Below are 14,781 nucleotides of genomic sequence, written 5' to 3' on the forward strand. Positions count from 1 at the left end.
TATCATTGTCATCATAGTTCGCCTTATCACAGTTTCATGAGATATGACGTCATGGATTCTACAAAAAAATTTTCCTGCTAAGAGCCATTCGTAAACAAGCCAACCCCGCACAGCATACCCCGCCTATGTGGCGGAAACGTTTTGATAATACGGGTGACTTTGGGTCTAACATCATATTGATAAGGGAAACGTTTCCATGTTTTTCGGAGGTTCAGACTTCAGATTATAGGGAAACAAAACTCCCATCAGCTGATCGAGTTTCGCTTCTATATTGTTCTATGGTATAATCGAGAGTTTTCAGCGCTACCAGTGGTTTTATTTGGCGTCACAATCTAAACCATGATCGCGTTTTCGCGGGCTATTTACTTAGCCCCGTAAACACTTAGAAATGGTTATTTATTTATTATTAAAACAATTTTTAATTAATAAATAAATTTGAATGATGGATTTTCGTAAGTGCAGTGTAAAAGGATGCAACAGTAAAAAAAGAAATCCCAAGATTTCTTTTTTTAGTGCACCAAAAGCCAATTACTTAGCTTGGAAATTAGCAGTGAGTAATGCTAACTGTGAGGAAACAGTTGTAAAATATGTATGTGCCGAACATTTTCGACCTGAAGATACAATAAATACCTATTTGTTACGACCTGATATTCCCGATGTAGGTATTATGTACATACCTACTTTTTTTAATTTGTTGATACATAATTATTTATTTGTTATATGTTATAGTATTTCGGAAAGTCAGATTTAGTTAGATTGAAAAAGGGGGTTGTTCCTTCCATTTTTTCTTCTGTTGACAAAACGAGTAATGATATTATATCTTCCGTCAATAATTTGATTTCTGATCACAACTCTCATAATATCCTCCCTGTAATATTTTTAAATTGCAACAAAATAATTAAAGTTTGACTAAATATTTAGTCCATTATATCTTAGTCCGTGGTCTGAAGTATTGACTCTTGATCTATTATCTAGTGACTAGTATCTATATTTTTATTTTTTATAATTGATAAACAACAAACTTATTTAACTTTCTGCAATTACTATGAAGTTAGCATCGAAAATAAAAAGCAAGCCAGAATGCCAGATTGGTACCTATTTAAAATTGAATTAACTATAATAAATAATAATTATTGTTTTTAATTTTAGTTTTTATGTAAAATCTATGATCAACCCATAGCGAGCGCCGAATGGCGCAAAAATTAAAATCATATTTTACGTAACAATTATGATGAAATATAATAGTAGTATAATAATATTGGAATTGTATAAAACACGTATTATTATGCTGCCTCTGAAAGACTGAAATTATTTCAACCGCCAAACATTAAATTATGGGCCGCAATAAATGTAACCTACATGAAATTATATTTACTCAAATTAGATAAAATTAACATTATACATAATAATTAAAAACAATTGTTATATTATATTCTTGGAAAAAGTGTAGAAACGTGTTTAGCACCCCTCTAGGCTCCTCCTCGTCAAAATGTTAGATTTGAATGGGGGTTTCAAAATAAATACTACCTATTAATATTAAAAAATTTTGAATTTACCCCCCCCCCCCAAAAAAAAAAAAAAATTCTGGATGGGCCCCTGGTGATTTATGTTATTTTGTTGTAAATTAAAAATATTATTTGTGGGTACTTGAAATTTTAAAGCTTATTATTGCTATGTACTGACGTCCCGCCATATACGCATATAATTAAAGGCTAGATAGCGAGGGGGACATAATATGAGATTATTTACATAATTCAATATATATATAATATATTTAATTATTTAATATAAATTATTCACATTGGGAAGTTGTTGACCTCAGAGATGCGTAGTTCTGCGAATTCGATAAAAAGAGTTATAACGCGAAACAGCTATAAGAATGTCAAATATAACAATATCTAATCTCCCAACCGACACGACCGGGCAACCGTCTCCTGGAAACCCACGCACACGTGCAATTAGCAAACGGGGTCAGCGCTATCTCATCACTAGGAGAAGAGTGGAGAGTAGGCCTATAAAACAGGGACCCATCCACCCGATATTCAGACGTGATTTACCAGAGCCAGTATGAGCACCTTCACGCCAGTCGCCTCTCTGACAAATTTCAGTGTATTAAAAATAATCTATCAGTTTTACATGTCAAAATAAAGTCTATGTTCATAATATTCTACAATTGACTTGGAATTATTTACACCCTGTCATCTCTTGTCTTATACACCACGATCTGTTGGGTGGATCACTACATTATTATATTTTATACACTGTATTTTTAAATGCATTTTTTTTTTTTTGGCAAAAATGAAGTTAACTTACTGTAGTACACTAGTACTAGTTCCTATTAGTAAAATAAATTACTTTAATCAGAATAATATCATCAAGTATACTTAATTACAAAGTTATATTATAAACTGAAAGAATTATTTTTCGTATACAATGATTTTAATGATTTTATGTCATTGAATTCAAATTTAACGCCATTCATTAGAGTAACCTACTTGTAACCTACTGTACAGCAGAGCGACATCCACTTACCAGCTTTTTTGGTTATAGAATTAACTACTTGTGTGAAACATAGTTTAAATTCTTGGTACTTAGATATAAAAGCTGAACAGTTTATAAATAATAACTTATAAATAAAATAACTTGTAAATTTTCAATTTGATAAATTATGTCAAAATTTGAACTTAAAAATGCTTATAAAACAAAATCTTGCCTATGTGTTTAATTTTTGAACAGATTTTGTAACAATATATCAGGAGCCTTTAATTAAATTGTCACGCTTTTGACCCAATCAATAAAATTTTATTGACATTTACAAAAAAAAACTAAAAAAATTGGAAACTGAAAACGTTTGTACATCGCTCAAAACAAGTCAAAATATTTTGATGCTGTATAAAAAGTGCGAAAACAAACATTCAGTAAAATATGTATTCAAGCATCTACAGTATTTTTTTTTGGATTTACATCGAAAACCAAAATTGAATTTAACCAAAACCAGTTTTCGTAAAAATATCCATTTCTCCTAAATTTTCTATTTGTTTTCCCTGCCGCTTTTGAAATTTTTTTAATTTGGGGTTTTGACCTTAGTTAGATTCACTTTTCTACTAGAAAAGATGCTATTGAAGAAAGTCAAAACATTTTTACTGTCTCAAAAGGTGATGACAGATACAAAAAATAAACACATCATTGTACAATCAATACATTCGTGGCTCTGCTCAGAATCTAAAATAACTGAGTTCAATTGATTCTTCTTAAAATACAATTAGTTAAGATAAAGTAAGATTGACTCCAACACATGAGTTTAAGACCTCTTCTCAATAAAAACAAGAAACTAATAAGATATCAATAATAAAAATTATTGATAGGTAATTAATTAGAGAATATAAAAATATTTATAATTATTTAAAATAAAATTATCCTTTTGTCTTCCAACTATTAAAAGTTATTTCTTTGTCTTGAAAAAATAATGTGATCAAATGTAGAATTTAAACTCTTAACATAATACATAACTGTAAAAATATTAAAATTCACAATACTCGTAACTTTATTTAAGAGGACGCCACATCTGCATGCTTTGTCTCAGTCTCACAAATGTATAACATTTAAAATGATCATTACTCGCTTTAAAATGTAAATATAAAATAAAACCTGTCATAGACTAAATTATATTCATGCTTATAAATTTGATGGTAGATTAATTTACTCTAACTCTGTTATTAAACATAACAGAATTTAATGAATCATTCGGAACATACAATTTGTTATATTACGCATTTGTAAGACAGGGATAAGGCATGCAGGTATGATGTCTTCTTCACTATTAATTTTACAGGTTGGACATCAAATTGAACGAGCCATTTTGTCAAATACTTGCCATGGCAAAATATCATTTTTCTCCCACTGAATCAAACCAGTTATTATTAAAAGAAGTATGTTCATTGAAAATTTTGATCAAAGAAGTGGATCAAAAATCATGGTAGAAAGGTTATATTGGAGACAAAGTAATTGACTTATTATATTAACATTATTTGATGATTATTAAACATACAAAAATATTTATTTTCAGATAGGTTTTTTTCCAAAAGTTTATGTACAAGAACACCCACTGTGTTCTTTAGAAATATCCAGTTTAATCAGAATATAATTTAGCTGCAACCCATTGTTTAATCCTTTTACAACCAGAAGTAGCAAATAACTTTTCAGGCTCTGGACCAAATGCAACTATCCGCAATATTTCACTGAAAGAAGATGCACTTTTATATTAGTTATAATTATATTAAGAACATAATATTACAAATAATCTTTGTCACACATGATAAATATATTTGTATCTGTAATTAATAATTTCACATGAATTTATTAATTGAAAATTCATTGGTATTTAAATTTATTAAGAAGATAATGAGAAATATTTTATTGTATGTGCTATATTAAGGAATACAGTCAAAACTCTTTATAACGAATCTGAAGGGACCAAGAGATTTCTTTCGTTATAGAGAGTTTTCGTAATAGAGAGGGTTTAAAAAAAACAAAATTTTAATTATTTATGTATAAAGGTATGCACCTATGTAATATTATATATCAAACACATCATTATTTTTACAAATAATGAAAGAATGTAATCGTTCTTGGAAATCTCGGCATTATTGCCAATTATTTTTATAGTTTATATATGTAATAGATACGATAACATGTAAATTGTATTATGAAACATAAAATATTGTTACGTTATTGAGAGTGACTAATACGTTATAGAGAATGAATTGTCTAATGGGTTATATAGCAAACCAACCATTATTATGTAATGTTTACGTTATATAGAGTTTTTCGTTGTAAAGAGTTTCGTTATAAAGAGTTTTCACTGTATATTAAATTAAATATTTTTAATTTTGTAAAGTTCGAGTGTATATTAAAATTGTGTCCATAATTTATGTTTCAACATATCAAATTTATATATATTATATATATATTTATTTATTTATTTATTTATTTATTTATTTATTTATTTATGTATGATAAAAGGGTAATAATCCTTTTGTGTGAACAGTATCAGGTTAACATTTTTAAGTATTTACCATAAGAGCAAAAAATAAAAAGTAAGACAAAAATAATGAAAATACAGTTACAAAATAATAATAATTAGACAGTGGTAAATGAATAATAGTAATACAAGACAGCATTACATTAATAATAACATAATAACGATAATTAATTTACAATTAAATTTAAAGCTAAATATACATTTCTATTAAAAACATTACATGACATATAAAAAAAATCTACATGTTCAGTAATAAGATTTGCTCGTTTTAATGCTCTAGGAAAGAAAGAAGTGGAGCTATAATTATTTTTGTAAAATGGTACATGAAATAGGTTTAAATTTCTTAAACGGTGATTTATAATATTAAACTCTATCATAGAGAGCAATTCAGGGGAAAAATATGACCGTTCAGCAAATCATAAATAAACATAATATCTGCAACTTTTCTTCTTACCTCTAAAGATATAAAGCCTAATTCAGTTATTCGCATATTACACGAGTTATTTGAAATAAATGGAACCTTTATTTTGTAACTCAATAATTTTAAGAACTTATGTTGTACATTTTCAATAAGACCAATAGAAGTGATGTAATTAGGTGATCAGGCTATCGAACCAAATTCAATGTGTGATCTGACAAGCGCAAAAAATACAATTTTCAATGCCTTAATATTTTTAAAGTTAGATTGTATTTTGGTTGATAAAACCAAGCATTTTAAAGGCTTTTTTAGTTATAGCATTTATATGAGAAATGAAAGAGAAATTGCAAATTGCAATTGATAATAATCCCTAGGTCTCTGATTGAGGTAACTCTTGTGACCGAACAACTGTCAATTTTGTATTCAAAACTAATGGGATTATCTGCACGTGAAAAAGTGATAAAATTAAATAATTGATATTTAATGATAAGTTATTTTGAAGACTCCAAGTTACAAATTTATTCAAGTTATTTTGTAATTTTATTGCATCTGATGGAGAATAAATCGTAGAAAAATTTTTTGCGTCATCAGCAAATAACAGTATATCGACCGTACTATCAAAAATTGATCATTGATAAATATTACGAATAAAAGAGGACCTAAATGGGAACCCTGTGGTACGCCAGAAGTAACTGAGAAGCTAGTGAATATGACACTTACCGTTTGAGTATGATTTATTAAATAGGACCATAACCAATTTAAAAAATTTCCATGGATTCCGAATGTAGATATTTTTTTAGTAAGTGATGTTGGACCTTATCAAAAGCTTTTTGAAAATCGGTGTAGATGGAATCTATTTGAACATGATCGTTTAAGGCTTTTAGAATTTTAGATTGGTAAAGTAGAATATCGGTAGAGATTGACATTTTTGGTCTAAACCTATGATGGTTTTTACATATGAGAGGAGAAACAATTATGGATATTTTTTTAGATATTATTGCTTTGAATTTTTTTGGAATAATAGACAGTTTAGAAATTGGTCTATAATTAGTAATATTATGTTTATCTCCTGTCTTATGAATCGGGGTCACAAACAATTTTTTCCAAGAATCCAGAAAATAGCCCAGGTTCAATGATTTATTGAAAATAAAATGTAGTGGCTTTACAAGTACAGTACAACACTGTTTTAAAAACAGTGATGGTATACCATTGGGTCCTGTCCCTACATGCGGATCTAAAGAAAATAAATAAATATAAATATATATTTGTTTTTTTTAGTCATAATGTAATAAATAGTGCTTATTGGGGCTCCAAAGATATAAAAGCTAAAAAACCAAAAATATAAATGAAAAAATGTCAAATAACCAAAAAAAGTGTAATAAAAATTCAAAATTGTTCAATATTTCAAAAAAACCAGTTTATGTTGTTATTAACATGCACTAAAATTCATGGAAAATATGGGAAAAATAACGTTATCATATTAAACTTCTCAATTGAAACTCAACTGAAACTTTCAAATATAGCTGAAAACTATTTGCCACTTTTGACATTTTATTGAAATGGAAAAATAGTTCATCAGAATATTTGATAGAGATTAAATGCACATTGCACCATTGTCATTAAATTAATAGTCGACTACGACAATAACAATAAATACCTAAAAATATTGGGTTTTATATTCAATATTATTATAAAAATACACAGCAAAAGAAAAAGATCAATTTCTTTTAGAAAATATTAGAATAATATGCATAATTTGTGAAAGAAAAATCAAAAAATATGCACTTTTTCCCTAAAATTGACAAAACATGGAAAATATGCATTTTAAATTTTTGGTTATTAAATTCACAATTATATAGCTAAGATTTCTAGCTTGATGTGCAATAAATTGAGAAAATATAGAATAATATGCCGTTTCTTCATCTTCCGAGGCCAACTTATTACTAAGCATTTTAAACTTTTATATAGCATACTTATGTTAAGAAACTTCTTATCTTTATAAGGCACTGGTCTAATGTGCGACCTACAACTCATAACTGACCTGTCCTTACCTTTGCAGGGCCAATGTGCGACCGATGTGTATAATCATTATTCAAAGGAAAACACAAATACAACCATGGTCGTCTTTGATGTGGTGATATTAGACCAAATGAGGTAACTGAAAATGAAATTGGGATACAGAAAAGATAATAATTAAGTGGGTGCAAAAAATTATGGAGTACGTGTATCTGACCTGTGGGTTTTTAGACTTTGTTACAAAAAAAATAATATTTTAGAACGATGTTTATTCATCGTAGAAAAACGTGACAATGCAACATTACTTCCCATAATTAAAAACGGAGTAGAATTAGGAAGTATAATCCATAGTGATGAATAGCTTATTCGTCATTAAACAATGAAAGGTTAACCATACACAATACTGTGAATCATCAAAAATGGTTTATTGATCCTGATACAAATGGAATGTTTGTGGAAAATACTGAAAAAGCGATATGAAATTAGAGTAAATGGTGCATCTACATTATAACCTAGACAAGGTTAGGTTCTCTTCACCCAAACAAGCAAACTATATTTGACGAATTTTTATAAAACATGAAAGATGCTTTTATGACATAAATTATGATGAGTTCTTATCAGAAAAGAAGGATAAATTTAAAGAATAAATCATAAATAATAACTATAATAACAATTAAAAATGTAGTATAGGTCAATACCTATATGTAGGTCGCACACTGGACCGAAAATGTATGTGTAGGCCACACATTGGACCGGTACCCTTAATAATACTTTATATTATAAAGTATAAACATATTGTTAGTACACAAAAAGTATATTAAATAAATTGTATATTTGTATTCATTACAGTTGCTATTGAAAGCAAGTAGAAACCAATATTTATTCCATTAATAACAAACAGTTTTAAAGTGTTATTTTTATATTTTTAACTTTCAGAGCCTTTGCCCTATTTGTGTCTTATGTTAGTAATTTGTTCAAGCCTATGAAACATTAAAATGTATAGTGAAAACAAATGTTTCCCCTAGTGTTTCTATATAGGGGAATTTTTTTTGTACATAACAATTAAATAGATGAAATATGTGTAAATGTTTAAAATATTAAGTATGTATTTATTTATTTTTTATTTATGATCATTTAGTATTTTAACAAATTAGCCAGTAGATTTAAATTCAATAAATTAGGATCATAATGTAATAAAAATCTATAAAAATAAATAAGCGATTCATTAAATTTTTGATTATCTACTGATTTTATTTTATTATATTAACTTATTATAAATATAAATTACCTTTTTAATTCAGAATCCAAATGTTTTTCTAGATTTTTCAACTCTGCCTCAATACATTGTTCCACATGAACTTTTTCGAGTGGTAAAAATGGAACAAAAAAATCAATAACATGGGAATCTATTATTGAACTTTTCTGCAACCCGCCTGTTAAAATTAACATACAAATATCTTGAGGTTTTTAAGTAAAAACAAAATTTTTAAAAGTACATACAAACACATTGAGCAGTGTGGTCATTCGCTCGTCTAGACAATTAAATACAAAAACATCCTTCAACTTGAATGTAAACCAACTCAGGGTAGTTCCTGAGGTAAGATAAGGTTAATTAAGGTTACTCTGAGACTTATCCAAGGAGGTTAAACCCAATTAAGAATCGAGGGATGTTTTCAATTAAATTGTCCAAACAAGCACAGTGAGTAAGTGACCTCTCAGGATCTATATGTACCAAAGTCAGTAGTAGTTGACAGTTGTAAACCAAAAAGTACTGCTTATTATGTAATCAATAATTTGGTTTCATAGTATATTTATTATTTTTATACTTAATAATCTTTGTTCTTAGACAACTATTATAAATATTAAATATCAACATTTTACCAAAGCTAGGCAAATTAGTAATTTTTTTTCAACTAATTAAAATGAAGTTACTTTAATACAAAAGCTAACTAAGTTAGAATATAAGTAAGTTTCTGAAATCTTCTCCTTTAGTAAGTTAGAAGTTAGTTTTTTTTATAGTTCAAAAAATAAATTTAAACTTGTTTGTTAAAAATATGTTAAGTATTACATGAATTAATTACTCGGTGTCTTGGTATCTACCTTAAATTACTGGTGGCCTAACTTGATAATTTGATCAAATGTCTCATCTTTAAAGTAAGTAGATAATAACTAATAATCCCTATTTCTTGGAAACAAATTGGATATCGGTTGTAAGAACAAAGAATGTATAATGAAATAAGAAATATACAAATAGTATCACACTATATTCGTATAATATGTATCTATTGGTCATAATAATTATAGACCTCATGGTTAACGTGTATAACAAGAAATAGGTGTATTCTTAACTAATTTAAATATTGAATAAGATATAATATGACAAGTAAAACATTTTTATCATAAAATTGAAAATACTCAATATTCATTATTAATAAATTATGATCATGGCTATAGATACTATTAGTTGGCACTCAGCAGTTTTACGGAGCAATAGGATTTTTGGAACGAAAAAAAAATAGTTACTTATTGTTTTTAACAAGATTATTTTATACATTAAATTCAACTAGTTAAGTTAAAAAGTTAATATGAAATAAAACTAACTAGTTAGTACCCAGCTTTGCACTTTACTATAGACAATACTTTAATTTTTCTAAACATAAGTAGAACAACATAAATCCATATTTGTATTAGTTGAAGTATATTAAATTTAAATTTGACTACATTTTATTAAGTCATAACAAATAATTGTCAATAATAATAAATACCATCTTCATTGAAAGCAGATTTTAGTAAAATGGTATCAAAATCTTCAACCGTCATATTCTCTCTAGAAAAACCGTTAACCCAAAGATCGAAATACTTTTCTATAATTGATGTATAACCTGTATTAGTTATAAATATAAAAATTGAATTCCTGTAAAACAATTAGTTATTCTATTTAAAATTTTAAATCAACCATTTAATTTTAATGTACTCTAGCAGTCCAATGCTATTGCCTTTTTTACTAAAAAAAATTACCTTTTTTAAATAATGAATTACTTGTAGATTCAACATTGCTCAATATTTATAGTGACAGAAACTTCATTTAAAATTTTCATTTTTGAAATTTATTAAAAAGCTAGACAAAAGCATCAGACATTATAAAATAATTCACTAATAAATTACCTAGAATCAATTGACACATCATTGTTTTCAAGAATAGGTGTTAGTATGTTGAGTATACCCATAGGCATATAATGGACTTCATCAAAAACAAATAAATTTGTATCACATGATTTTATAGCAGATTTCACAGTAGAATGAAGGTTTTCCTGAAATATTAATTAATATAAAAACAATTGAGTATTAAATAAGAGTGAAACAATTAAATATCATCAAAATTTAAACCTTTGACTTTCATGATTAATGAAAAAGTATCTAAGGCTCGACCTCTTCACTTTAAAAAAATTACTATAAGAACAACTTATGGGGAATTTGGATAATTAGTTAGAATAGTTTTATAATTAAAGCACTATTCGTTAATGAAACATCAGGTACTAAAAAAACATATAATAATGAAATAAATACATTCATTACTAAGCTCAGACTTTAAAAGGAATAAATCGTAATAGACTACTTTCAATTAATATAAAATAATAGAATATAACATACGATGAATAAAATAATGACAATGTAACTCAAATTAATTTCTTCAAATTATCTCATGAAAAATTCAAAAGTAAAGATACAAAGATGAAAAGTGAGAAGAATAAAACATTTAAATTTGATAAATACAAAGATAAAGATTACTATTCTACATTTGTATGTAATTTTTATAGGAGATAAGGTTACAATAATTAAAACAAATTATTTAACATACAAACACATTAAGAATATACCTATGCACTTAAAGAACATATTTACCTTATAATCGTTTATTTTTGTTTGCAGTAGAAATTCTGTTTGTCCTTGAATGACATGATATTGAGATTTTTTTAATTTTTCCGATTTGAACATATGACTAGCAATTAAATCTGATAAATAATTTTTACCAGTACCACTGGAACCTTGAAAACACATTACTAACGGTTTCTTGTTATTTCTGCTACGATGCAAATTACCTGCCAAAGCAGATACTACAATTTTTGATGCAATATGTTGCCCAAAAAATTTTTTTTCCATGTCACTTTTTAAATCTGTATAAAGAATAATGTAACACTATAGTATACAGTATAGATACAAAATGAATAATATTAACACCATATTTACTTAATAAATAAGCAAAAGAATCTTGATTTAAGATTAAATTTTTAAGCAAAAGAAATAGCCATATCAATTCTAACTCCCACCGAGACAAAAGAATAAAATGAAATTTAAATAATGCATATGATTGAAAAAACTAATACAATATAGACATTTATTTGGCTATGATTATAATTCCAAGTTATAGCAAACCATGAACTAAAATAACTGTGTGGGTTTAGTATGCACTGTGCAATGATATCAAAATTAATTATAAATCAGAAATTTAAATAACTACCTATACTTAGTTTAATGATTTTTCTTTACAATTATTTTGTAAGCTTTGTAATTATGAGTTTAACAGTCTAATTCACCTGGCATGATCATTCCTTTTTTCTTCAATGATGCGGTTATTTGAAATTTGACTTTTGGAATTGTTATACATACATATTTAAAGACCCTATTATTAAATTCATGAGTTTCTTTATGTTACTTAACAGTGGCTCAACTAGGGGGGTGCAAAAAGGTTTTTAGCACCCCTTGTTTTTTATATCCAACTTTTATTATTTTATTGAAATACCATGAATTTTATGTTTTTAAATCATCGAAAATTTCCTGAAAAAAATGTATAATTATTTGGCCGTAAGCCATATAATATAATCCATTATAATTCATTCCATATTCGGATATTCCTATAATTGTTTGACCATTAACAATAATGTATACATTACGGAGAAAAATATTGCTTATGAGCTATTTTTAGTCAATAGGTAATAGGTTGCATCAAAAAGCACTATAATATGTATACTATATTATACTAAATATATTATGTATACTGCGGTGGACTACAATATAACTGGTGAACTCGCATGAGTTATATAATAACGTTTTATTGGGTAAAACACTATTATATAATCTTTAATCTTTATACATTAACGATTAAAAATCCAAATTTATACAAACTTTTGCAAATTACAAATAAAATTCCGGTAAGCTCTGCTACTTGTGAGCGAAGTTCTTCGACAATGTGGGGTATAAAAAACTGGCTAAGATCAAGCATGCTTCAGCGGAGATTTCCTAATTTATCTTTGCTGAATATTGAAAAAGATTTATTAGGTAAATCAGCTAAATACCAAAAATATCTTGTATAAATACTTACTGCATGAAACCCAGGAAAATGATGCTGATTTAAAATGTATGATATCTTAGTTATTTATTAACAAGATTATGAAATTAAAATGTACCAATATGTTATTGATATTGTAGTAAAAGAGAGTATTATTAATTTCTTTTCTTTTATTTATGTGACGTGTGTTAATATGTATTTTAAAGTTTTAATTTATTGATTATTGTAGGTTTAGGTACAGGAAGCGTGGGGGGCTTTGCCCCCTAAAACTCTGTGATGCATTCACAGATTTAGCACCCCACGTTTTAGAGGTCTAGTTTCGCCACTGTTACTTAAAGAGTATCATGTGGAGCTGTGAAGGTACAAACTTCTAATATTCAAATGAGAATCCCCCTTTTAAACTGCAAACTTTGCAGTTGATAACATTTCTGAAAATTTGACATATCAGAATCAAAATTTGTACAGTAGTTATTGTGTTATTTAACTTTGTGTTCTAAGGATAAATGGTCAATGGTATCTAATGAAATATGAGAGCCATGGTGATTTGAAAATTGCAGTCATTAATATTAATTTATCAACATAAAAATTTGTAAAAATGGATACAGACCCAAATGAATTCGGTTTTTTTTTGGGGGGGGGGGGGAAGTAAAAAGTTCCCATTAGTTTCAAAAGCGGCACAAAAAACAAACATAGAATTTCGACAAAATATGTAAAAATGGACATTTATTTGGACAACTATTTTAAGTTAGAAATTCTTAAAAAATTTTCTTCTCATAACTAGGATTTGAAAAATTAATACAAAATTAATTAGAATTAATTATGTTATTTTGTTGTAAATTAAAAATATTATTCCTGGGTACATGAAATTTAAATCTTATGGTTATGTTTTCTATACACAATTTTTTGATAAAAATGAATTAAATCTACTGCATAGTACTAATACCCATTAATAAAATAAATTACTTTAATCACAATAATATTATCAAATATACTAAATTACTAAGTAATAATATTATAGACTGAAGGTCTGAATTGTTTCCCATACACAATAATTTTATATCATTGAATTCAAATTTAACACCACCCACTACAGTGATCAACTTGTAACCTACTGTACAAAAGAGCACTACTCGCTACTACTAACCCACTATTTAATGATTATTATTCTTAGAACAAACATAATATTAATAACTTAGAAACTACTCTAGCTATTTACAACAAATTTTTAAAAAAATTCACCATCAAATTTTGATTTTTGGAATTTTTAAATGATTTACTCAGACAATATTTCAAATTTTTACGGGATTTTTAGATTTTTTTGTGCTATTTATGAAGTCACAGGGTGATACAAACTTTTGTTTTTGGAATGAGAACACATTTTTCCCCATTCAAGAAACAGACATATGAAATATTATCTGAGTTTACCAATCATTTAAAAATTTAAATAAATTTATTAAGTATTCACATAAAAAGTTTATTTTATGGAAGAAGGAAAATAGTTATAGTCACAAGAAAAAATACTGTATGTTTAAACTGACCTTACCTTTAATTTCTAATTCATTAGAACATCCAAAAAAATTAGGCATTTTATCAAAAAAGTATCCTGTTATTAGAGCCCCTGCAACCAAAGCTCCTGTGATTGGATCTATTAATCCGTAGACAGTTGTAGATTTGAAAATGAATACACAACTTAAGCCACATAACAACAAATATTTTCCACATAACATATTTAAATAATTAATTGTATTACCTATAAGCAAAATACTTGTTAACTGTTGGAAAAAATAATTTTATGAAACGATTAACGTCTAATGAGTAACAAACTATCAACTAATAATCATGATTATGGTCCATATCCATAACCACGAATTAAGATATCTTAGTTCGTGCTCATAGTCATAAGTATTCTGTAGTATATGGCGCGCAGTCCATCTATATTATGTTTATGGCTGGGACAGA

At 27.0% G+C, this 14,781-nt stretch overlaps 1 protein-coding gene and 1 long non-coding RNA gene across 4 annotated transcripts; one reads left to right on the plus strand and one right to left on the minus strand.

The window, feature by feature from the left end:
• The first annotated feature begins 3,470 nt into the window (after nt 1-3,470).
• LOC111035988 lies at nt 3,471-4,156 on the plus strand. Its single transcript, XR_002604694.1, has 2 exons — nt 3,471-4,001; nt 4,067-4,156. It is a non-coding gene; the product is annotated as an uncharacterized LOC111035988 (long non-coding RNA).
• Nucleotides 4,003-14,770, minus strand: LOC111035986 (torsin-like protein). Of its 3 annotated transcripts, XM_022317846.1 has the most exons (7): nt 14,366-14,478; nt 12,660-12,787; nt 11,379-11,650; nt 10,641-10,786; nt 10,241-10,389; nt 8,764-8,908; nt 4,003-4,238 (listed from the first exon to the last, which is right to left on the minus strand). In XM_022317846.1, the coding sequence occupies exons 2-7, from the start codon at nt 12,754-12,756 to the stop codon at nt 4,130-4,132; spliced, it is 918 nt and encodes a 305-aa protein (XP_022173538.1). In that variant the 5' UTR covers nt 12,757-12,787; nt 14,366-14,478; the 3' UTR covers nt 4,003-4,129. The 3 variants fall into 3 exon arrangements, with proteins under 3 accessions (XP_022173538.1, XP_022173537.1, XP_022173539.1); XM_022317845.1 differs by lacking the exon at nt 12,660-12,787 and having other exon boundaries at nt 14,366-14,770; XM_022317847.1 differs by lacking the exons at nt 12,660-12,787; nt 14,366-14,478 and adding an exon at nt 12,071-12,311.
• Between the last annotated feature and the right edge of the window lie 11 nt (nt 14,771-14,781).

Source organism: Myzus persicae, unplaced genomic scaffold, assembly GCF_001856785.1.
Source record: "Myzus persicae strain clone G006 unplaced genomic scaffold, MPER_G0061.0, whole genome shotgun sequence".
Classification (NCBI taxonomy): Eukaryota; Metazoa; Arthropoda; class Insecta; order Hemiptera; family Aphididae; genus Myzus; species Myzus persicae.